Here is a 25,754-nt window from a genome sequence, read left to right as displayed (position 1 = left end):
ACTCAACCATATCCATACATCTTCCTATTCTAGCTTGTATCACTGCAATTTTTTCTTTATGCAGTTCCTTCCATGGGTATACAAAAACATATTTGTTCATTTTATTATACCATTTTTTTGTCATTTTCAATCTCATTTTTATTTTCTATAGTAAAATTTTTATCTTGATAATTACTTAAGACTATAATCTCTTTTATTATTATTCAAAATATACATCCATTCCTCTTTATATTTAAGTTTTAATATTTATGTTAACAATGAGGTATCATTATCATTTAAACATTGTAATACTTTATATAAATGCAGTGATGCTCCATAAACTATAGGGGTTAATCAAATGTAACCCTCTATCATTTTAACATATACTATACCTCTTTTCATTGAGTTTAACTTCGGGCCCAAATAAAGAGAAAAATGGTATTATAAACTTCCTTTACATACAAAACAGGTATACTAAAAACACTTGCAAAATACGACATTCTTGCTAGAAGGACTGAATTAATTACATATTTTTTAAATGGCTTCCAAAACTTACACATATGTTTCACTGTTTCTATTTTTTCTTTCCATATTTTTTTCTGTATCATCCTGTTTTCTAAAACATATTCCAAGTATATTTATGTTTGTCAAATTAAAATTAATACCTAACATTCCATCAAAGCCTAGTCCTTGGCTTTTCTCTTTATTTATGTGTAAACCTATCAGTTTTATGAGATCATGTAAATAGTTTTATTACTTGAATCATTCCTACATTACTTTTTGAAACAATTATAATACTGTTTGCATATAACATAATTGGTGTAATTAACCCCTCACTAGATACATACCTTAAATTCTTTGTTTCTCTATTAAATATGTATAGATAATACAATCATTATTAATGCAATTATTATACTACTCAGTGGGCATTCCTGTCTTATGCCCTTTTGAAGCACTATTTCTTGATGCAACCAGCCATTTACCAATGCCTTAACTATATTTAATTTATAAGCTGTCATACATACTCCTCCTTATACTCCACTACATAATTCTTTATACTGAAATCCTTTGTTTAACCATTCATTTAAAACCATTAAAAATATTTTTTTTCTATTCCGGTCATATTTTTATACATCCTGTATACTATTCCATCTGGACTTGCTGCCAATTCCAAATTAACTACTTTTAATATGTTTTCTAATTTCTCAATCATAATATTCCTTTCTTTCTCCTTATTACCTTGTTCTAGAAAAGTCTCTACTTTCCATTCATTGTTAGTTTGGATAATTTGTCCTTTAAATATTTATTTTATATAATTTTCTACTTTCTCCATAATCTTACTCTGTGTACTATGTACTATATCAGCTGCATCCTTCATTTCTTTCATTACACTGTTTTCTTTAATGAATTTACTCATATATGGTGCAATGTCTTCTTTTTTCCATGAAGAAAATACATTTGCTTCCACAGTAAATGTTTTTTTCAAAAGTCACATTACTTAAATTCTTATACTTTATTTTATCTTCCTTTCTTTTTTCCTGCTTCCACAGGATATAACACATTTTATACTCTGTTTTAAAACACAACCACCATTCTGACCAATCCCTATCTCCACATAATCTTTCCATATCATTTTCCTCTTTCTCTTCTCATTTAAATCTGTTTATTCTTTTAATTCTCTTTCCTATTTTTATATACTCATCATTCCCTTTTAACATAATTCAAACTGCTCTATGGTCAGATAAGCCTATTATTGAAACACCTTCTTCTGCTATTAATAACCCAGATGAAATTAAAAAATAATCTACCTCCACTCTATGTTCTCTTTTATAAGTCCATGTGCTCTTATTCCAAATTTGCAGCTGTTCATATGTTACAATATCGAACACTTTTTATCATAATGTTTCAGTTTTTGGTGTCTTAAATTACAGTTAAAGTCACCTACAAATATCATTATAGCAATAACCCACGCCTGGGTGTGGGTAATGCTGGATTTACCCATGGTTGGTGTGGTTTGGTCAAGAGGGTGAAGCCCGAGTGGCCAAACAAAGCCAACCGTGGGTAAATCCAGCATTACCCACACCCAGAAGTGGAGTTATTATATCTAATGACATTATTTAAGAAAAAAATAATTACTTTTCTTAAATAATGGCATTGTATAATGTCTCCTTGCTGCCCTTCCGCAGCTGTCTGATATTCTGCGTCAGTTCTGATGTATTGCGCATGCGTATGCCTACGCGGTACATCAGAGCTGTGGGCAAAAGCAACGGAGAAAGCAAGATCTCTGTTGCTTTTTACAAACTGTTTCGCTATGTTAAATGGGTTTAACATAGCGAGACAGCTTTAAAAAAAGCAACGGAAAATCTCTGTTGCTTTTTTTAAAGCTGACTCGCTATATTAAACCCATTTAACATAGCGAAATAGTTTTGAAAAAAAGCAACACAGAAAGCAAGATATCCGTTTCTAGAAAGCTGTCTCTCTATGTTAAACTCGTTTAACATAGCGGGACAGTGTGAAGCAACGGAGATCTTGCGTTCTCTGTTGCTGTAAAAAAAAGAGTTATAGTAACGGAAAAAGTCTGGGCGATTTACAACGTGCACGCTGACCAATCAGTGTGCACGTTTTTGAATATTAATGGGGGGATTGTATTATTCCATATATATATATGAACACACTGAATTATATTTTTGAACATACCTTCTCACTCTGCATCACCTATGCATGAAATGCAATAATTCTGAAAATCTGTTCCTTCCACCTTACACCAAGAATAGTTGTTCTATGCATTATAACAAAGATAATATCTAAACCTTTTATCATCCCCTTATGAAAAAAAAAATATATAAAAAAACTATCCCTGAACAAATCTGTCTTCCTAGATTCCCTAGATTCCAAATAACATTTTCCCACCATACTTCAGTTTGGTATCTCTCTTCTTTAGTTAAAAATCTAGAATCTTCCAAGACAGTAATATGACTATTCTGTTTGCACCATTCAATGATGCATATTCTTCTTACTAAATATTTTAAACTATTAACATTTATTGCTAAGATTTTACAAATAAGTAATGTCTACCCATCTTCTCATTCTTTTTTATTACGGCCTTCTATATTTTTTGTTTTTCTCTCACATACTCTTTTACCAACATAACTTTTCTGTTTAACTAAATTCCATTTCATTTATTCAGTATCCAATCCTCCTGCACCTATTTTTTTAACTTCTTCACTGTAAGAATTTTGTTTTTCTTGTTCACTTTCTATAGCATTTATCTGTTCCAGTTCAGATTGTGCATCTAATACCTCTGTTTCTGTCTCTACATGACTAACTTGCCTCTGTTCCGCCTGTAAATCAATCAACTCTATCTCTTCACATTCTATCTGTAAATATCCTATTTTTTACATTTATAACATTTTATTTTTCATAATTATTAAACAAATGATCTGTTATAACAAAAAAAATTGTTGTCTCCAATATCCCCTCCACATTCATAATACTGGGAATGTGCATAATATTTTCATTTTCTATATTCCACACTACAAGACAATCCCCAGCCCCAGTCCATAAACCCCTTTTATCATACACTTTTGCAAATTCTAGTATGCCTTTATATAATTTTAATAAATATCCTTTTAGAGTCTATTTTTCTAATTCATTTCTAAACTGTATATGAATCTTTTTCTTAGTCTCTTTATAAAAAGTCTTTAACGCATAGAGATTCCAAGGTACACACTTTTTTTTTCATGTTCACCTAAGAATTTTTCCATCAGTTGACCAGTCTCAGAAATAATGACACAATATGTCTCTATTTACTGGTATAATGGCTCTTACCTCACTTGGTGTAATTCCTAAAGGTGCAATGATTTTGTCCCATACCTTATATCTATCCGATTCACAATCTTTTTCTTTAATCTTACTGTAAAATTATTTTTTCTTGCAGTAGTCTCTTCTCTCTCTTTTTTTTTTTTTTGGTGCTCTTACTTTTAACATCTCTGCATATGATTTTTTCACTGTTGATTCTAATTGTTGAACACCATCTTTCTGTATTCTGTTCATTATTTCTCCACAGGAAATACCCTTACCACTTTCAGGCTCACTCACCTTTGCCAAGTCCATAAGCAAGTCATCCCGCAACCTTCCCGGCTGGAGGGTTGTAACAACACATTCTTGTGTTGATTCTTCTTCCCCGAAGGAATTGGGCATAAAACCGTACATAACTCAGTGGACTGTCAGCTGTTTCACAAACAGGACCCAGGAAGTCAGGATTGGTGAGCCCACCTCCATTAAGAGCTCAATCACCAGCAGGGTACATTGGGGCTCCATGCTGGGAATCACTCCTACTTAGCATCTACTTCTCTGAGGTAAAGGCTAACGTCAAGGGTCTTTGGCTCTTTGGCTGACCAAGTTTGCAGATGACTGCAAATAAATGATTGGTGCCAAAGTAACAGATTAGAACTCAATGCCAAGAAATTCATTATAGTCTCTTTTGGAAAATGGCCACCCACGCTAATTACTTCATCAATAGGACAACTCTAAGAGTTGACCTGGGTGAGGCCATGAAACCCACACCCCCTTGAAATTCTCTTGAAGTAATTTCTTGTTCTGAAAGATTTGGGAAATAAAGAAGATAGTTTTCTATCTTGACTTACAGCTATGACAGTGAACAGTTAGGTACTTTATCTCCCTTTTCCTGAAGTGAGAACTCTGCAGTTTTCAGTACCAAGCTATTACCTGCAAGCTCCTTGAAGTATATTAACACCTGGAAATGGCTGACATCCCAAAGTGAATGCCTCCCAAGAAAAAAGAACATTAAAAGGGATAACAAATGAAACATGGCTAGCCATGACGCAGACAGGCAATATGGATGACAAGGCATCACGGAGAGAAAAACGGGAAAAGACCGGAATGAAGAACATGAATGAAAAAAAAAAACAGATGAAATACATAAAGCCATTTTTAAAATAAGTGGATCATTAGAGGAGCACATTAAAGCAAATAATAACAGACTTGACTCTATAGAACAGACTCTTAGCTCCCAAACCAATGAGAGTCATGTCCTACAAAAAAAACAGAAAATTATATGAAATCAAGAATGACAAAATTTAAGGTTATCCAAGAAAAGTTAATCTCAAAGACAGAAACAGGAAGGAAAACCTCAGAATAAATGCCATCTCTAAAGACATCTGAGAGACTAGACCGAGTTTCAGGAAAAAGTTAAAAAGCTGTTGGATTTCCCCAAGCAGAAGTGCTCTTGGACCAAGCCCACAGGACGTACAACTCTTCTGCCACCACTAATGACAGCTAAGTTCCAAAGTTAAAGACAAAAGAAAGATGTCCTGACTAAACTCTGGGAAAAAAGGCAAGGTGGTAATGATAAAAATCTATACAGAGAATGACTATTCCAGCTACACTAGAAGAGATTAAGCCAGCTTCATAATTGCTATTAAGGCTTGCCAAACTGTAAGTCTCTGGTTTAGGTTGCTTTATGCGGCTATATTAAAATTATTTTCTCTGGCATCACAAAGTCTTGTTTGGTACCAGTGGAAGCCCAAGAAACTGCAATCTTCCAAGGACATGTAAACAAGCCTCTGATGGAACCAGCAAATCAACTGCCATCAGCATTATTAGAATAACACAAGGAAGAAGTGGTGAAACCTCTTCTCCTCTTCAAGAAGCAGCTACAGGTTTGCAGAAGATAAGTCTGCATCTTTTCTGGTGGAAGGAAGACAGACCCTAGGGAAGTGTCTAAGAGGTATCCCAAGAATATCACTCTGTCAGCTGGTTGCACGGATATTTTTTTTTTTGTTCAGAATTAATCCAAGAATGGGAAGCTCATTTGTAAACTCAAAGACTTAGAATTTTCTGAATGGATGGCGCTAAAATCAGGCAATTATCCTTATAAGGAAAAATGTATATGGCTTGAAGTATGCAGTAGGCTGTTAATGGAGCAAAATATTTGATAACTCTTAATGTTGTAGACAGTTTAAAAGGCAAAAAAAAGTAATCCCAAAGTACAGAATCTTAAAGATCTATAATTGTTGGAAAAAGGAATGTGAAAATAAGCATCTTTTAAATCTAAAGCGAACAGAACTAGTGGAGAAAAAAGAGGAAATAGACTCTGAAGTGTTAACAATCAGAATCTTGAAACCTGCATGAAGATACTTAATCTGGGGAATATTGAGAAGGGGTTCTCCAGATGCCAGATTTTCTGGCTACCAGAAAAAATTCTGAACAAAATCCTTATCCAGCTGATCTACAACAATGTGTTTTATGAGGTCTACCAGATAACGTCGACGACGAGAACACCGACACTGGAAGATTGACAATGGAGATGACCGACAGTTGAAAATCCCGATGCTGACAACATCGACATGTCAAATGAGCGCTAGTGTGTAAGTATGCGGTAGTGACAGACGGTAGGTTTAGGGTGCGGGTAAGGTAAGTGTGCGATAGTGACGGACTTTAGGGTTAGGGGCGGATTAAGTGAATTACGGTTAGGGTGCGGGTCAGGTGAGTGTGCGATAGTGACAGACTTTAGGGTTGGGGCGGGTTAAGTGAGTTAGGGTTAGGGCGCGGGTTAGGTGAGTGTGCAATAGTGACGGACCTTAGGGTTAGGGTTAAGGTTAGTGCATAGATAGTTGTGTTTGTAAGGTTTAGTGTAGGTTTGTAAGGTTTTTGTTGTGCTTGTGCTGTGTGTGTGCTTTTTTGGACAGGGGATTTGTTTTGTTTGTTGACTGTCAGGATTGTGGTTTGTCGGGCATGTGAAGTGTTGTGTTTTTGAAATTTCGGTTTTGTGGTGTCAGTGATTTTGTTGTCTGTGTTTTTGCATGTTGGTGTTTTCAGGTGGACCCATTTTATGATATCCTGAATAAGTAAAATCTAAAATGATTGGAGGAATTAGGTGACATTGGTTTTCGGGAGTCTGCGAAATTTCTGAGGGTGTGGGGAAAATGCCTAATGGAGTCTGTAACCATTTTTTTTGGATTTCTACTACTCAAGAGTCTGCTGTGATAGATTTATATACAGGAACAGAAGAAGGGGGCTTCCCTGCAATATTTTGAGGTAGGCCAGGGTGAGCGGTAGTTTATTTTTTTGGGCAAGGGCAGTCAGAAACTGTTTCTTTGTGAACTGGATTTTTGTGATCCATTGGTCCTGCTTTTTGTGGTTTCCTTTTTATTTTTTTAAACTGATACTTTCCATTTTTTTTTGTCTGGATTTGGATGTCTTACAAAGAGATCTGGACTAATTGGATACTTCCGTTTACCTGTTGGTGTAGTTAAAAGCTGTGCTTTAACATCTTCTGAAAAAGATTGTAATATTAACCAATCATGTCTCCTTATAACAGTGCCAGAAACAGCATCCACAGAATTGTAACCAGATTTAATGGTGTGCTTAGCTACCTGTGAAGCACCAATAAGCATTTCTAGAAGACGGGATTTAACATAAGAATTAGGAATGTTAGCAACAGTTTGTCCCATATTGTCCACAATGTCCAGAAGATTATTTTGCCATGCAAATTTGACAGTTAATTACCCTGACAAATAATGTGGCCAAAGCACATAACTTTTCACCATTTCTGTTGATAGCTCTACAGGCTTTGTTACTACGAATAGGACTGAAGGTGGGAAAAGTCCAAGTTCCTTTGTGCAGTCATGACATTTTTATAAAGATATTTACGCAAATTAGTAACTCTCTAGAATCTATGTGGCTTTTTAGGGGCCAGAAGTTGCGAGTCAGGGGACAGGAAGCAGCCAAAAAAGCATCTTCTAATGTCCCTAACACTGAAGGGATAATAAGAAGTTATGTACTTACCATAACGTTCCATGTTAGTTGTCTTCTTCTCGCCTTCTTTCTTGCTGGATGGGTTCGGAGTCGAACCTCGGCTCCGACTCGGCCGAATACTAAAGCTTGAGAGCTATTTTTACCGGCTCGAGGCTATCCTATGTCCCATAATGCTAGGCAAAATATACCCAGATCTCGTTTGATAGTTAACACTATGGACAGACATGTCCCACCACTAGAAAAGATAAAACTAAGAGCTATGTAGAACTATAAACCCTACAGCCTGCCTTTCACCAGGGCTACCAAAGGGGAAGTAGAGCTCTAGCTGAAGGGATAATCCTGGTGACAAGGAAAGTCTCACCCAATACTCTAGGTCTTTCCAGGCTAGGGGGATGGAGGGTGGGACGCAAGAAAGAAGGCGAGAAGAAGACAACTAACATGGAATGTTATGGTAAGTACATAACTTCTTAATGTTAAGTTGTCAATCTCGCCTTCATTCTTGCTGGATGGGACAGCGTCCCTAGCACCTTAGTCCTGGGTGGCTCAATGGAACAGACTCTTGAGTACAGTGGAACCAAAATCAGCCCTATTTCTGGAGGCACTATCCAGTTTGTAATGAGAGATGAAGGTATGAAGGTATGAAAAGAGACCCGTGTGGCCACTGCACAAATAGAATCCATAGGCAATCTCGCTTGAAAAGCAACTGAGGAAGCTAATGCTCTAGTTGAATGAGTTCTAGGCTTGGTAGGGAGCTCCTTATGCCTCAATTGATAGGTTAAAGAGATAAGAGAGGACAACCATCTGGACAAGGTCACTTTAGAAACCGGAAGGCCCTGCTTCCCTTCGGCGTAAGATAAGAAGAGTTGCTCTGATTTTCTCGTTAGCTTGGTTCTATCCAGACAGAAACGTAGTTGCCTATGGACATCCAAACAATGCAATCTTCTCTCAGCTCTATCAGTGCAATTTGGAAAGAAAACTGGGAGATCAATGGTCTAATTGAGATTTTTTTCCAAGAGTACCTTAGGTAAGAAGGATGGATTTGTCCTAAGAGCCACTCTATCTTTGTGAAAAACAAGATAAGGGGGGCGCACAGATAGTGCTTGTAGTTCCGAAATCCTTCTCGGTGAAGGCAATAGCTACCAAGAAAAGTGTTTTTCACGAGAGCAGTTTTAACGAGCAGGAGGCAGCAGGCTCAAAAGGAGGCAGAATTAATGACAACAGTACCAAATTTAGATCCCACAGTGGAGGAGGGTCTTTGACTGGGGGCCTAAGTAATAGGGTACCCTTCAGAAAGGCTTTGCAGAGCTTGTGGGACATAATACTAGACTCTGACAAGCCAACATGGAAATTTGCAATAGCTGCCAACTGGACTGTGATAGTGGCTGAAGAAGAACCTTTTTGAAAGAGTTCCGCCAGAAAATCTAGAACTGTTTGGACAGGGGCAGTAAAGGGATCAACTTGGTTCTTTTCTGCCCAAATAGAGAAACATTTCCATTTACTTGCGTATGTCCTTCTGGTGTTAGACTTGTGAGAGGCAAGGTTATTCTGATGTACTGATGGAGAAATTAAGGGAAATCTGGCTAGGGTTGGAAGTGGAGCAACCAAGCTGTGAGGTTGATTGATGAAAGGGATTGGTGTAGCCTGCCCGATTGATGGGTCAGAAGGTCTGGCACAGGGTCCAGATGCCAGGGCTGCTCCAGTAGATGACGTTGTAGGAATGGAAACCAGACTTGTCGGGGCCAGTAAGGGGCAATGAGGATCATCCTGGATTTCAAAGCAGTTGCTTTCTGGACTAACGGAGTGATTAAGGGAAAGGGGGGGAAAGCATAAAGTAGACCCCTGGGCCAATCGTGGACTAGAGCGTCTCTGGGAGAGAGGCCCGGAAGGGGGAAGAGGGTGAAGAAGTCTTGACACTTGCTGTTTTGAGGGGTTGCGAAAAGGTCGCAGCAAGGCTGACCCTACTTTCTGAAGATTTGGTCCACTACTAGTTGGTTGAGAGACCACTCGTAGGGCATGAGAATGTCCCTGCTTCAGCCTGTCTATGACATTGGACTTCCAGGAATGTGTTTTGCTACCAGAAACTGCTGAGAAGAGATTGCCCATTGCCAGAGTCTGAGCACTTCCCGACAAAGAGTGTAGGACCTGGTTCCGCCCTGTTTGTTGATGTACCATACTACAGACATATTGTCTGTCTGTATTGCAATCATCCCAGTGGGAAGAGAGTTCTGGAGAGCCTGCAATGCCAACAGCACCGCTCTCATCTCCAGGACATTGATGTGCAAGTGGTACTCGAAGGGTTGCCATGTGCCCTGGACTGTTCTGCCCTGAAAATGCCCCCCCCACCCGATCAGGGAGGCATCCGTTGTCACGGTGGCAACCGGAGGGGGGAGAACAACCGGTCTGCCTTGAAGCACCTGAGGTGAGCCCATCCACCAAGATAGGTGTTGTTTGCAAGACTGAGTGATGAGAATATTGTGTGACATGGGAAGCTGCTGAAAGGACCATTGGGAAAAAGCATCCACTGTAGTATCTGCATATGAAAACGAGCTAGGGGGAGCAAAGTGATTGTTGCAGCCATCAGACCAAGCATTTTCAGTACAAACCTGGCTTGGACCCTGTCCTCCTGTAGCAGGACTTGAACATGACTGCGAATGTCGTATACTCTTTGCGTAGGAAGTTTTGCTGACAACTCTACCGTGTTTAACACGGCGCCTATGAAGATAATATGCTGACAAGGCGACAAGGCAGATTTTTCGAAATTTATAGAGATGCCTAGCGCTTTGCAGGTTTGTACAGCGTAATCCCTTGCTTGAAGTAGCTGGTGCCTGGTGGTGGGAGTAAGGAGCCAGTCATCCAAATATGGAAACACTTGGAATCCTCGACTTCTCAAGTGAGCCGCAACCACTGCCATGCATTTGGTAAACACCCTGGGAGCTGTGGTGAGGCCAAAGGGCAGGGCTCTGAATTGGTAGTGACTGGCTCCCAGCCGGAAGCGGAGAAACCTATTGTAGCGCCTGTTCATTTTGATATGGTAGTACACATCCTGAAGGTCTACAGAGCACATCCAATTGTCCTGACCCAAAAAGGGAAGAATGGACTGTAGCGTGACCATCCGTAATTTTGTTCTTCGAACCGATTTGTTCTGTCTGCTGAGATCCAAAATAGGTCTCCAGTCCCCTGTCTTCTTTGGTACAAAAAGAATTTGGAGTAGATTCCGGATCCTTGTTGGTCTGCCGGGACTGGTTGGATGGCTCTTTTTAAAAGCAGCTTTGAAATTTCTAGTGCTGCTTGGTCTCTCAGACTGGGTGGAACGTCTGGAAGAGGCCCTTTTGGTTGATGTGGGGTGTGGATAAAGGGGATTTTGTAGCCCTCGGATATGATCGACCGTACCCATCTGTCCTGTGTAAGGGAGCACCAGGCTTCTGAGTACAGCAAAAGTTTTCCCCCGACTAAATCCAAAGATGGACAGTCGGGCAGCTCCTCAGGGGTGCTGAAAGGGTTTGTCAGAGAAAGATTCTCTGCTACCCTGATTCTGTGGACCCCCCCCTGCCCCTAGGGTAGCATCTGTTATTGTTCCCTCCTCTGCTTCTAGAGGGAAGCTCACCACATGCGTCCAGCAGAATTCCCTGAGGTTTGTGGAACCACATTTTCCCACCCTTAGGATACGGTCTAGAAGGGGTGGAAAAACGGACTCCCACGGCAGAGAGAGTCTTGCCTTCTTGTTCGCACCTGGTTAAGGTATCCTTCACTTGAGGTCCAAAAAGAGCAAAACCATCAAAGGGGGTGTTAGTGAATGATGCTTTGAAGGGGTCAGCAAAATTGCAGAGCCGCATCCAGGCGTGTCTCCTTAGAGCAACACCCGTACCTGCGGCTCTACTCGCTCCATCGGCTGCATAAGAGATGAGCCGCATGGAAGAGTTAACGATAGAGTTCAAGGTCCCTAGCTGGGAGTTGATCTTTTCCTGAAACCCCACAGCTGCTGGGTCCTGCAATGTTTCACCCAGTTCCTTGAGAAGGTCCCTTTGAAGTCGGGTGAAATGGCATAAATAATTCAGCATGGAAGAGTTAATGACAGAGTTCAAGGTCCCTAGCTGGGAGTTGATCTTTTCCTGAAACCCCACAGCTGCTGGGTCCTGCAATGTTTCACCCAGTTCCTTGAGAAGGTCCCTTTGAAGTCGGGTGAAATGGCATAAATAATTCAGCGACCGCATAGCAAAGGTCGCGGAGGAAAACATCCGCTTGCTGTATTTATCCATAGTCCTAGATTCCTTATTAGGAGGATGGACAGGTACTGAAGGGTCAGCAAACTCCTTAGTGGCTGCTGCCACTACCATGGCATCCACAGGGACACCCTTGGAGAGAAACTGCTTACCTGTGGGAGCAATAATAAATTTAGTGGGCTTCCTGGGTGTTGGTTCCATAGTATCCGGAGCCGTCCACGCCTTCCGAGCCACCACCTCCATATGTGGGACGAAAGGCAGGGACACCCAGGAGGTGGAAGGGTGAGAACCGAAGGCATCCAGGTACACCGACTCATCCTCGGATGGGTTAAGGGCAGACCAGTTCCCCCTCTGTTTGAGGATCTCTAAGATGTCAGAAAAGGAGACATTCTCAGAGGGGGACCTTGGGGACCCTTCCGAATCATCCAGGTCGGTGTCAGATGTCACTGACTCAGGAGAGTCAACATGTTTCCTCTTACATGTCCTCTTCCAAGGGGGCTCCCTCGCAGGGTCAGGGGAGGCCTCGGAAGAGCAATTAAGGCCCAATGGGGCAGCCTGGATCTTCGGTTTTCCTCGCTTGGGGTCGGGAGGGTAGGCAGGGACCGAAGCAGGCACCTTAGAGGGAGGGGCCGAGGAGGCCGACCATGGTGCATGTATTGGAGCCAGCAAGCTCCTCATCTCCTCAAAGGTGCCCCTGTCAGGCAGGGAAGAAGGACCCAACTCCGAGGAGATGAGAACTCCCCCCGGCACCGAGAGGGACGGCTCAGAGGCTGATGGGGCCGAACTCACCTGCGCCGAGGCTCCGAGAGGGAGAGCGGGGTCAGACAAGGGTCCGATGCCACTCACCCCCTCGGAGCTGACGAGGGAGTCTCGGCGCCCGGATTCCTCCAAGGACGGAGCCAAGGACGGGATTGGAGCCGACGAAGGAACCGACAACAGGGGGATGGGTTCCGACGCCCCCATAGTACTCACCTCGATGACCTCCAGCTCCAAACTCAGCAGAGTAGTCGGAGGAAGAACTTGAGCAGGTGTAGGGGTAGCCCATGTCTGTTGAGATGGGTTATGTAGCAACTGGGCCAGTGCCTGCGACTTTAAAAGCCAGCTGACTACCCTCTCGAGGTCATGGTCCGAAAGCCTGGAAGACCTAGAGGAATGAGATCTATGGCTCCGCTCCGACAAGAGTGGAAACTTCGGAGCTGACCTAACCAACTCGAGAGACGGAGACCTGGAGTGCTTTCTGCTCGGGGACGGCTCCGACACTAAAGTCGGAGCCGACTGAGGTCTAGATGCCTCGGTTCCGTCCGGAACCGACGAGGCAGCAAGAGCACCGCTCAGCGCTGGCTCCGAACATGGAGCCGACGATTTGGCGGGCCTTGAAGGTTTCCCAGCCATGGTCTTAGCCGGGGAACCTTCAGGCTTTAACAAGCCTCTAAGAATGAGTTTGTTTCTGTGCTCCTGCAGGACTCTAGGGCTAAAAGCATGGCAGATGGAACAAGAGTCCTGCAGCTGCAGAGGGCCCAAACAATACACATAAGAAGTGTGACCGTCTGTCAGAGACGTCTTCTGACAGCACGAGTCACACTTCTTGAATCCAGATACCTTAGTATCCTTAGACATACTACTGTAAAAAAATACACAATACACTAAATTATAATAACAATTACTATACGCAGAAAAAAGGGGGAACTACCGCTAAACAGAGGGACAGAATTCCACACACACACAGAACAACCAAGGGAAATCTGTACTACTAAGGGGAGGGTCAGAGGCCCAACCACCTTAAGGGTGGAGAAAAAGGGAGATTAGCAACTAAAAAAAGGGGGAAAGACTAGTCGCTAACCTCACTAATACTAAAGGGACAAAAGAGGATAAAAGACTGACTAAAAAACTACCTCAAAGGTTATTAATAAAAATATACGACCTGGAGCCGGTGAAAACGCAGCCTCATAGCTGAAGCGGCAAACGAGATCTGGGTATATTTCGCCTAGCATTATGGGACATAGGATAGCCTCGAGCAGGTAAAAATAGCTCTCGAGCTTTAGTATTCAGCCGAGTCGGACCAGAGGTTCGGCTCCGAACCCATCCTGCAAGAATGAAGGCGAGATTGACAACTTAACATAAGCAGGATTAAGAGTGTCTGTGTTTCATAGTTCATGATATTTTTTGGGGAGTCAGAGATCACTCTACACTTCATTTAAAACAGACCTACATTTGGCAATAGTATCTATCCCCCAACCATACCTCTTAACCTCTTAGTGCAAGAAATCTGTACAAAGACTATAATAATGGGGTACAAAGGTCCAAAAAATAGGGACATATTTTAAATACAGCTCTTACAATAACAGAAAGCTACTAGAATAATAGCTTTTGTGTTAACATGCAATTTCTAAAGGATATTATGCCCGAAGCTCAAACATATGTTGTTATTCAGTAGCTTCAATCCTTGGTGATTTACCAGAAAGCCGCAAGTTTTATGTGGAACACAACAAAAATACAAGGCAAAAATCTGAACAGTAAGAAGTATGCCTCCAAATAAATCTCATTAGGAGAATCTGAGGATAATGCATCTTCTGCTTCTAATTCAAATCTTAAGGGGAAATGGCCTGTAAGTCATAATCTAGACTTCCTTGGTCTGAATCAAAAAAGTATCTTTCCTCAGAGGAAAAAGAGTCTCTCTTGCATTTTAAATGGCATAGCTGTAAGACTGTGCAAAGTTAACAGTCATCTTTGATTAGCTTTCAGACACAAAAGTGGAATAGATGGTAGAGAAATGTTTTCTTCTTTTGAGTATGCTTATCTGGAAAATCCAGACTTAGGGTGCTAGGGTCGGAAGCAGAAGGTCTAACTTCCATTGGAGAGACTTTCATGTTCTCATAAACAAGGACTCCTTTGACCTCAGCTAGAACTAAAAAAAAAGTCTAAGTTCACCCTTACTGACTAACTCAGTAATAAAATCAGTCTTGCTGAATGTGCAAAATTCCTTACCCACAATGGCCTCCAAAGGGGTTGTGTTTATGGATCCAAGAGAAAGAGGTGGGTCCAGTGGTTGCAAGAGGAACCTCAGTGGAGTTGCCTATCTCAAACTAAGTGAGACAAGTGTGCCCTTGTTACCATCAAGCATGTCTCTACTAGATTTTCATTTATATTTCAAATGGGAGGGGATATTAGTGGATGAAGAGGGTGATGTTATGGCAGCATGAGCAGATGTCTGTTCTCAAAGTGTTAAGGGTACTGATTCTAATTTGGATAGTTTTAGGGGCAACCCCCTGACAGATAGGTCAAAAGTTTACATTGTGCTCTGCCCCAAGAAAAAAACAAGCAACACAGGAAGTAGTCCTTGTAAGGCATCGGACACCCACAGACACAGCTTACTTTTTTTTCCCTGAGAGTCAAAATTTTCTCACAAAATGTTACTGAAAAGAGAATGGGTACCCAACAGGGCATTTATCTGCTTAAGTCTCTGTGAATGAAGCCGACCAAAATGGATAAGTAAATGCGACTCTGACACAAGTCTGAATAAGCAGACTGCTGGCAAGAATGTTCTGAGTTTTTAATTTGTCTGTACATCCCTCTTTTATTAGTAAACCCGTTCATACTAAGGACAGATACACAACACATTAAAAAGAAGCCTCGACTTTGTAGACTGGGCATGCATGTATCCTAGTAGTAATTCCCATTTGTGAGGAACACTGTAACAATGATCTGGCAGTTGGTACAGAGGGGGATGTGAGCACAGTGTAAGATTCCCTCAGCTCTCATTTGTCCACTGTGTAACCTTGAGGAATTCACTTAACCAGGCAGTGCTTGGAGGCAACTGGGAATATGGGTTAGACTCCTCACTGGTCCACTGGACTGCAAAGCTCTATAACGCATCTATGAACCTATAATGGAGAACATATATGAAATACAACACTACTTATTTGATGTTACACATCAGCTCAACTCTTGACTCACTCATGTGATAAGGTAGTACCCTATTTAAAGATTCAAACTTACCTTGTTCATGACTTTTCGAGCTCGTTTTACTTGCATGATGTACCACTGGGCAGCAGGAAGGGAGCATCGTGCTGCCCTGAAGAGAAGAAGAATTCTCTGCAGCACACCAGAAACTTTCTGACGAGTAACTTTCTCCACTGTTAATGAGTGATCATTTGGGTTATCCTGGAAGTACAAAAGCTTTTACTCACAAGGGAAAAAAAGGACATTTTCATTAACAGAAAATTCTTTAGTAGGTGGGAATGAAGAATGGTCTAAGGCACTGTATACATCAAAATATGTCAATGAAAACAAAAGACTCTGAAAACTTCAATACGTCATCTTAAAAGTACTCAGTTGTATTTATTACTTCTTGGTGCAACTCATTCTAAGCCTTTTAGTTTAAGCACTTGGGCTTCAGACCAGTTGTTTTACATTAAGAAGGTTTGTGGTTTGCACTGTAGTGGCAGGACAGGTAGCTTACATCCTTCTAAGTTGGGAACTGCTGATTGAGGGCTCAGTGTCAGTTATTCTAAAAGTGTATTAATTCTGGTTTAAGCACTTGGGCTTCAGGCTAGTTATTTTACATTAAAAGGGTTCGTGGTCTGCACTCTTGTGGGAGGAGAGGCTGGACTCTGCCCTTCTGAGCTGGGAATTTCTGGTTAAAGGCTTATAGTGCCTGCATATTTGAACTGCTTCTTACTGAAATTGGTACACCTTGTTTGCTGTAGCGTAGACTAGATCCAGGCCTGCTGAATCTAGCTTTGTTTGTATAACTTAAGCACTAATCCAGGAATTCTTCAAAGTATTCAATTGTATTTATTACTGCTTGGTAGTAACTTGATTAAAGTGTAGCTATCATTCTACGTCTTTTGGATTAAGCACTTGGGCTTCAGACCAGTTGTTTTACATTAGGAAGGTTTGTGGCCTGCACTGTGGTGGCAGGACAGGTGGCTTACATCCTTCTAAGTTGGGAACTGCTGATTGAGGGCTCAGTGTCTGTTATTCTAAAAGTGTATTAGTTCTGGTTTAAGCACTTGGGCTTCAGGCCAGTTATTTTACATTAAGAAGGTTCATGGTCTGCACTCTTGTGGGAGGAGAGGCTGGACTCTGCCCTTCTGAGCTGGGAATTTCTGGTTAAAGGCTTATAGTGCCTGCATATTTCAACTGTTTCTTACTGAAATTGGTACACCTTGTTTGCTGTAGCATAGACTAGATCCAGGCCTGCTGAATCTAGCTCTGTTTGTATGCGTGTTGTTTGTTTGCTTGTTATTTCCCTGAAATGCTAATACCACCTAAACCGCGGCTTTTCAGCGCTTCTGTGGATCTCTAGTGATATCTGCATTGCTTACTGTACTCATTTTCTTGTTTCACTTAAAAGAAAGTTACTGTTTGTCGTTTTTGCATTTAGGTTACCTGTAACACATTGCATTTAAGTTACCTGGCACTTGCTCACTAAAGCAATTATATAAGTCAGCACTAAAAAATTAAAAGCACTACACTCTCACAAAGTCCTCTCGAGTACCTTGTTCCCCATTGGCCCTTTTTTTCAATTATAAAGGAATTCCCAATACTATTCTAGCATGTCCAAAGGTCAGTTGTCAATCTTCTCTCCGGTCCAGCTGGTGAATCTGGGAATCTTGAGGCAATGTTACAACTGCCTCATGTACACAGACAACCCTCTCCTCCTCCCAATAAATTCCAACACATGTGAGAGATGCATCCATATAGCCAAATTGAAGGCTAAGCTCTCTCAACTCAGTACTGGCGTAACCAGTCAGGAGGAGAAGGAAACCACACTCACTACAATTCCAGTCTCACATAGACCTACCACGACAGCAGACCAAACACATAAACACACAAAAACATACTCGGATGCTCTAAATAAAAATCTGCCTAAGCAGCAGAGACCTCCAAAGCAGACACCCAAGCAACTGCTACCCCAAAACAAAACACGTGCAACACATATCTCACAAAGCCAGTGTGCCGAACAGTCACAGCCCTTAAGGCTAAACAATACACCTGATACACTTGTAATAGGTGACTCTATCATCAGGCACACTGACGTCCCGCTCACCAGGCTGAACAAGGAGAAGGTCAGGGTAAGCTACCTGTCGGGCACTAGGATCCGCCACATAACACAAGCACTCAGGTCACTCCAAGGCAAGTACAAATATGACTCAGTCATTGTCCATGCTAGTGTGAATGACCTGAGACGTACCTCCCTGGACTACATGAAAAGAGACATAGAGAGGAGCTCTCTGAGCATGTGGCCCAGGCCGGTATGACCCTGACCTTGAGTAGCATCTTACCCTCACCAAGAATGATGCCACAATATGAAGACAAGATGATCAATTTCAACAATTGGCTTAATTATTGGTGTCATTCAAAGGGGATCCAATGCCTGTCAGCCTGGGATGACATGCTCGACAAGCCACGATGCTTCGCTAGGAACGGCCTGCACCTGTCACCCCTGGGTTTTCGGATATTGGCAAAGGCTTTTGCTACCCCCATAGTGCCTTTTTTAGGCAAGGCTCAAAAGACAAACCCACCTCCATAGTTATCACAAGGGAAAAGAAACTAAGAGTAATGCTACTCAATGCCAGAAGTCTAAACCTCAAGATGCACACACTCGAAACTCTCCTTAGCATGGAGAAAATCGATATCTGTGCAGTAACAAAAACCTGGTTCAAGGCTCCAGAGAGCACCCCAGCACTACCAGGTTATACCTCATACCATGCTTTTCGGCCCCAAAACTTGGACCGACCCACAAAAGGAGGGGGAGTATCAATATTCACAAAGATACCCACACCTCCAGGTTGGTGGCACAGCACGAAGCATCAGAGACTATCCATGTGCAACTAACAGTGGGTAAAACTGCCTTCCAGTTTATAGCCTGCTACAGACCACCCTCCCTAACCCAGGAACCCCACTCGGCCTTCATGAGAACACTGGAAAATATGAAGGTCTCTCCAAACACCGTTATATTGGGCGACTTCAACTACCCAAACATAGACTGGGAGCATTACTCTAGCTCCAACACCCTAGCCCAAAGGTTCCTAGAATTTATAAACTCAAATGCTATGGAACAACTTGTTACCACTCCCACAAGAGGGGAAAACATACTGGACCTGATCGTCACCAACATGGGGACTCTATGCTCCAGACCAGAAGTGTATCCCTCACTGGTAAGATCAGACCATAAACTAATCTCACAGGATGTTCACATCCAGACACCAACCCCTACCCAGAAAACCACAGTGAAAAACTTCTCTAAAGCAAATTTCACACTCCTCAAAACTGAGGTGGAATCCTTCAAAGCCCCCGGGCCTGTGGAAAATACGGCCCAGGCCGCAGAATCCTTTATAAACGCATTCTATGAACACCTTCAGGAATGCATGAATCATGCGATCCCAAATAAAACCAAGACCCAGTCCTCCAAAGGCAGACATCCTGTCTGGTGGACCCCAGCCATAAACAAGCTATACAATAGAAGGAGGAAGCTACTAAATGATAGAGCAAAATTCCAAAAAGGGAAGGCATCTCTGACCAGTATTAGCAAAAAACTACGGGCACTCATAAAATCGTCTAAGGCCAGCTTTGAGAGAAAAATTGCACAGGACACTAAGGATAATCACAAGGCTTTCTTTAGTTATGTTAGGAACCTGGGTGGTAATTCCCACAGAAATAGTTGCAGTTGCTGGTTCCTATAGTGGAGCGGTATCCAAAAATAAATCCAATTTGGTTCATACTACGCTAGGGGGAGCTAGTGGCTTGAGTGGTGCCCAACCTGCATTACCGGTGAATGCAGGAAGTAACAACAGTTTGGATTCCTGGTTTGAATTGCCGGTAACGGAGCTGTGCGTGCTTGATACTCTCTCAAACAACAAAAATGTTTATCCGACATTAAAAGAGCAGATACATCGTTATGACAAGCTCTGTACCAAGTACAGAGCGCTTCAGCTGGATAATTTATTTCTTTCGAAATCTAGGAGTTTAAAGCAGGTTCCTAAGGGGCTTCGGGTCTGGAAACTCCCGATGGGCATTGAAAAAGGTACTGTGTTCTTTGATAAAATGGTTTCTTTATTTGACCGAGTTGGGTTGGAGTTATTAGACATTATCATTGACAATAATGACAAAAAGTTGTTGGAGCTGCGTGGTGAGATAGCGTTATTGCATTCTAGTATAACATCAGACTTGTTGTTTTTTCAGTACAAAGAATGGTTTGATAGGGTATTGGCCAGCATTGAACAGTTTGTTAACAAAAACAAGGTCATCAAACAGAAAAAGCTGGCTAGGGACAAAGCTGATTACACCAATAAATGTGCTTACCCTCCTGGTCGTTCCAGGTTTCATACATCAAGGGTTCCAAGTACTGCTATGGTTCTAGATAAATGTTTGGACAATCATGAACCTAATTGTGATTCTGCATCTGAGGAAGTTTTTTTGGAACATCCTCAAGGACTGAGGAGGTCGGAGAGGTTGTACAACAAGGGTCGTTCGACGGAGCGTCTTCAACACAAGTTTCTTCGGGAGGGGGAGGGGGAGAGGGGTGTCTCAGAGGGACTTTATGGAACTGTAGTTCCTTATTATGAAAATGTAGTACAATTTAATGATGTTTGTTATGATAGTGATGTTAGTGATGCCAATGAGTCCAGTATTTTAAGTATTGATTCCACCAATTTTTTGCAGAATTTGATTCAGTTTGAAATGTGTGATGATTTTAACATTGATGGTCGTGAAGTGGTAGCCATCAATGGACAAACTTATGGACAAAGTAATGTTTTAATTACTAGTTTTAATGTTAAAAATTTTAGAAAATGAAGGAACAAACACTGTCAATGGTTTTGTACAGCAACAATTTTCAGTTAGGCCTAATGGCTTTGATGTTTGTCATACTAACAGCAGCAGTGATGTTGTTGTCAGTGGGTGTTTATGTAGGAATATATTAAAAAAATATAGGTTTATTATTTATAATTATACAGAGATGGAAATTACTGATGGTTATTTTGGTTTATTTTCTAAAGGTATAAATTTTGTGCCTAATTTTAAACTTGATATAGCTCAAGTTTTGATTAATTTAAAACTATTTTTGAGGAAATTAAATTTGCAGGTGTTTTTTCAAGGAAAGGAAGGGCAAGACTGTGATGATTTTTGTAATTCATCAGTGGTTCCTTTAAAAAGGAAGAGTACTTTTATTCCTCCATTTAACCCTGAATTCTCGGTGTTTGAAAAGCTGTTGGAGCTTGAATTTAGGAGGATTTGTTCTCAAAGGTATATTCTTGAAGATAATTTGAGTAGTGAAGAGAGGTTGTCCTTAAGGGAATTGAGAGCAAGTGAGAATATTAGGTGTATGAAGCCCGACAAGGGTGGCGGTATGGTCCTCATGGCTAAGATTGATTATATTGCATCAATGATGGGGCTTTTGGGGGACCAGGCCACCTATAATAGGGTATCCACCAATGAAGTGAATAGGGCATACCAAAAAAATTGATTTGTTTTTATTGGATTCATTGTTCCAGTGTGCTATCAGTGAAATGGAATTTGATTTTTTGACAGTCAAGTATCCGGTTTTGCCGTGCATCTTTGGTATTCCAAAGGTGCACAAAGGTGTGGATAATCTTTGCTTCAGACCCATTGTTTCTGCGAGGGGTTCAAAAATTGAACCCCTTCCTGCTTTCGTGGATGTTTTGTCGAAACCAGCCCTTAATGAGGTTTCCCATGTTTTGAGAGATTCATGGCACTGTCTTGAGAGGTTAAGGGATGGGAAAGCATGTTCTGACTCTTATAGTTTTCTCACAGTGGATGTGGTCAATCTGTTTTCTGTTATTCCACACTTTGAGGGGTTGGAAATGTTTTATGATAGCCTCAATACTAGCAATAAAATTGACAAGGGTAGGTTGAACTTTCTCCACGATATCATGGAGATTGTTTTAAAGAACAATTTTATGAGGTTTGAAGGTGAGGTGTTTCGACAAACTTCGGGTGTAGCAATGGGGGCGAAATGTGCCCCTACTTTTGCCAATCTTGTTTTACTGGCATGGGAGAGGCAGTTTGTGTTTCCTTCTAGATTTAATTCTAAAATCGTCCTTTACAATAGATTCTTGGACGATTTATTAATCTTATGGAATGGAAACGAGACGGAGGCTTTGGACTTTGTGAACTATTTAAATAGTACTACAGAATTTTTGAAGTTCACTTACCAGTGGAACGGTGATAGTATTAATTTCTTGGATATCAGGATTGCCAAGATAGATGGGAGATTGTCTAGTACTATATTTAGAAAGGAGAACTACTCTAATTCAATGCTTCACTTTTCTAGCTGTCACCCATTACATCAGAGAAAGGTGGTGGCAAAAGGCCAGATGGTGCGAATTTCGAGGTTAGTAAGTGAGGATGTCAGTTTTAGACAGGAGATTTATAATTTAATAGTTTTGTTGCTTGACAGGGGTTACCCCTTAAATCTTTTGTTGAGGGTCAAAAAAGAAGTCTATAAAAAAAGACGGACTATATATATGCCTATTTTGAAAAAGACTGCCCCTGAAATTGTGTTGTCTAGTGGAATGGAAAGTGTGTGCAAAAGTGATGTGGACAATGGCAAGAATGGTCCTGTTTTTGTGTTAAAATACAGTGAGAAGGCTATTGAAATGTGTGCGGCAATTAGGCATGCCTGGGACTATTGTTTAAGTCGTGAGATTAAAGGGATTGTTGGGAGGACGCCGATGATTGTCTTCAGTAAAGGTGACAATTTGAAGAGTGTTTTGGAAGGTGCAAGTAGGTGTAAAAGATCGTGGATGGGAAAGTGTGGAGCGTGCAGATGCTGCAGATTTATTGCTGAGGGGGCTTATATATGCGTTGCTGGGTTTCCACGCACCTTACCCTGTCCTGGAGTATGTGGTTGTAATAGCAAAAACCTAGATTATTTGGCTTCCTGCAGTACCTGTGATGCATTTTATGTGGGGATGACCACTCGTAGATTAAGAGATAGGGTCATGGAGCACGTAAGAGCAATTAAAAAGAGAGATGTCCACAATGCTTTGTTTTTGCACAGTCTTAAATGTTCTCAGTTTAAAAAGTCTGTATTTTTTGTGATTGACCGTGTGTATGTTGATCAAGGGGGTGATAATAATAGGGTGGCTGTCTTGGAGGTTGAGTGGCAACTGAGGTTAAATGCAATGAAGGAGCCTGGTTTAAATGATTACATTTCTTTGAAGCCTGTGCTTAAACAAAAATCTTATCAGATTTGATTGATTGGATTTAAAGTTTTTTAGTCTTATCATCTCATATTAAATTATTAAACAACAAATTTTGTTTCACATGTACATTTATATTTATATTTAATGAAGTTACAAGTAGGTTTTTGTGTTATGTGTCATAGATTATGGAGGTCTAAAAGTAATATATGTATATGAATGTTTGCTGTATGGGCTCATTGGCAAGGGTGTGTTAGCACTTTTTTTAGTTTGGTTTATTCTATTCTATTTTATCAATTTATTAATTAATTAATTATTCAATTGATCAATTTATATTGAGTCCTATATAAGGGTTGTGATTTTTTAGCTCTTTACTCTGAAGATGCCATTTGTTATGGTGAAAGTGCTAAGTCTGCAATAAAGGATTTGTCTATCGCTTACCAGCCTGGTCTGTGAGCAGTGGTCTGAATTTTCGATTTGTAATTCCCAGATATGCTAAGAATTAGTCCAAAATGACAAAAAATACACCGAACCCACAGACATTGCCAAAATCCTAGCTGACAGGTTCAGCGCAGACTTCTCCTCCCCCTCCCCACCAAAAGGGCAAATATCTATTCCAGCAGAGTGCTGCCCCCCTGACATCTCGGATGCTCAGGTAAGAGTCGCCCTCTCCAAAGCAAAAAACACAGCATCAATGGGACCAGACGGTGTCCCGGGCTGCGTCCTACATGAACTCCAAGAAGAGCTAAACCCAAACATAAAACTACTGTTCAATCTCAGCCTTACTACAGGATATGTACCCAAAGAGTGGCGTACAGCAACTGTGGTCCCTCTCCACAAAGGTGGTGCCTCAACGGATCCTGGAAACTATTGCCCCATAAGCCTGACTAGCTTGGTCTGCAACGCTATGGAAAGGATAATCATGGACCTCATAAATAAAGATATTGGGGACCTACAGACACTGGATCCTACCCAGTTCGGCTTTGTTAAGGGCAGATCCTGCCTCTTAAACCTGGTTCATTTCTTTGAAACAGTCACCAAGGCCATTGACGAGGGGAAGGTGGTCCACACAGCCTACCTGGACCTCGCAAAAGCCTTCGATACAATACCCCACTCGGGCATTATAGATAAGCTCACCAGCTTAAACATAAACCCCTATGTCACTAGATGGGTTGCAAACTGGTTCAAGGACAGAACCCACATGGTTAAAATTGCTGGAGCCATGTCAGACTCCAAACCAGTTACAAGTGGCATCCCACAAGGCTCAGTCCTGGGACCTCTCTTGTTCAGTATATATTTCTCGGAGGTACAGGCCAACACGGAAGGACTGTGGCTGACCAAGTTCGCAGATGACTGCAAACTGGGCGCCATAATCGACTCTCCAGCCGACACAAGCATCCTCCAAAAGGGCCTCATAGAAACAGACAACTGGTGCCAGAGCCATGGCCTCAAGCTAAATGCCAAAAAGTGTATAGTCATCCCCTTTGGCAAAAACAAAGTGCCCACAAATTACCACATAGGTGGTAATCCATTAAGTACAGAAAAAATAATTAGGGACCTGGGGACCCAAGTTGATAGCAATCTCTCATTTGACAACCACGTGACCAAAGTGGTTAGAAAAACATTTTATATAGCCCATCTAATCATGAAGGGATTCACATTTAGATCAGGGGAGGTCATCGTGCCTCTTTACTCATCCCTCATCAGTCCCATAATTGAGTACAATGCCCCTTTTGGGATGTACCTTACCAGACACCTGCAGCAACTGGAAAGACCCCAAAAGTACCTCACCAAGAGGATCAAAGGGCTCAAACACATGCCATATGCTGCCCGGTTAAAGAAACTCCAGCTCTACTCAGTGGCATACCGCCTGTTCAGAGGCGATCTGTGCCTGACGTATAAAGCCATGTCCAACCCGGAATTAATGGACATGCTGCACCTCAGAAAATCCAAATCCTATCGAGCTACACGCTCGAGAGACTTGAACCTCAGCACTGAAATAAATAGGACATGCTGGAGGGACAGATTCATAACCCAGAGGCTCCCTTCACTCTGGAATAAAATCCCAGTCCAGGTTAGGCAGAGTCCCTCATTGACTCTCTTCAAGAGGAATCTTGATGAGTAGATGGGAGATCGTAGGTTTACCCCGGGTATGACTTCTGTGTCACTGTTAGACAGAGGCACAGTATACTAACCTCAAAAAAAGGGCATAGCAAAATTAATTTAAAATGGGTGGCGAAAGCCAAACACATTCTCGCTAGGCTTATAAATGCCCTAGGGCAGATAGCCTAGTATGAACCTATGAACCTATATGTATCAAAGTTGGCGCACTGAACCACTGATAGAATAAAAGGCTGGAGGGGAATTTTTTCTTATTTTAGAATTCCAGCACAGACTAAAGGACAGTTTATTTTAGTATTCATTTCTGAAATCAACAGAAGCCCCACAAATACACCGTACAACAACCAGTTTAGAATACTGTTTCTGGGAAAAACCTTTTGCAGTCAACTTGTTCTATTACAACTGAAATAAGCTAATCGTGGGAAAGGGGAGGACCATATGCAACCCATGAACAGATGTAACAAAGTGAAGCAGGGTGGTGATACAT

The 25,754-nt window shown here is 41.5% G+C and overlaps 1 protein-coding gene across 1 annotated transcript in view; it reads right to left on the bottom strand.

Moving 5' to 3' along the window:
• CPLANE1 (ciliogenesis and planar polarity effector 1) overlaps positions 1 to 25,754 on the bottom strand; it is a 4,248,669-nt gene that overhangs the window by 2,156,468 nt on the left and 2,066,447 nt on the right. The window contains exon 19 of the mRNA XM_044076333.1: positions 15,975 to 16,139. Within this exon, the coding sequence (XP_043932268.1) occupies positions 15,975 to 16,139 (165 nt within the window). The remainder of the gene's footprint in view (positions 1 to 15,974; positions 16,140 to 25,754) is intronic.

Source organism: Protopterus annectens, chromosome 1.part0 (genome assembly GCF_019279795.1).
Source record: "Protopterus annectens isolate FY-2018-M chromosome 1.part0, PAN1.0, whole genome shotgun sequence".
NCBI lineage: Eukaryota > Metazoa > Chordata > Ceratodontiformes > Protopteridae > Protopterus > Protopterus annectens.
Note: the sequence above shows the minus strand (reverse complement) of the source record. Positions and strands in the feature narration are given on the sequence as shown.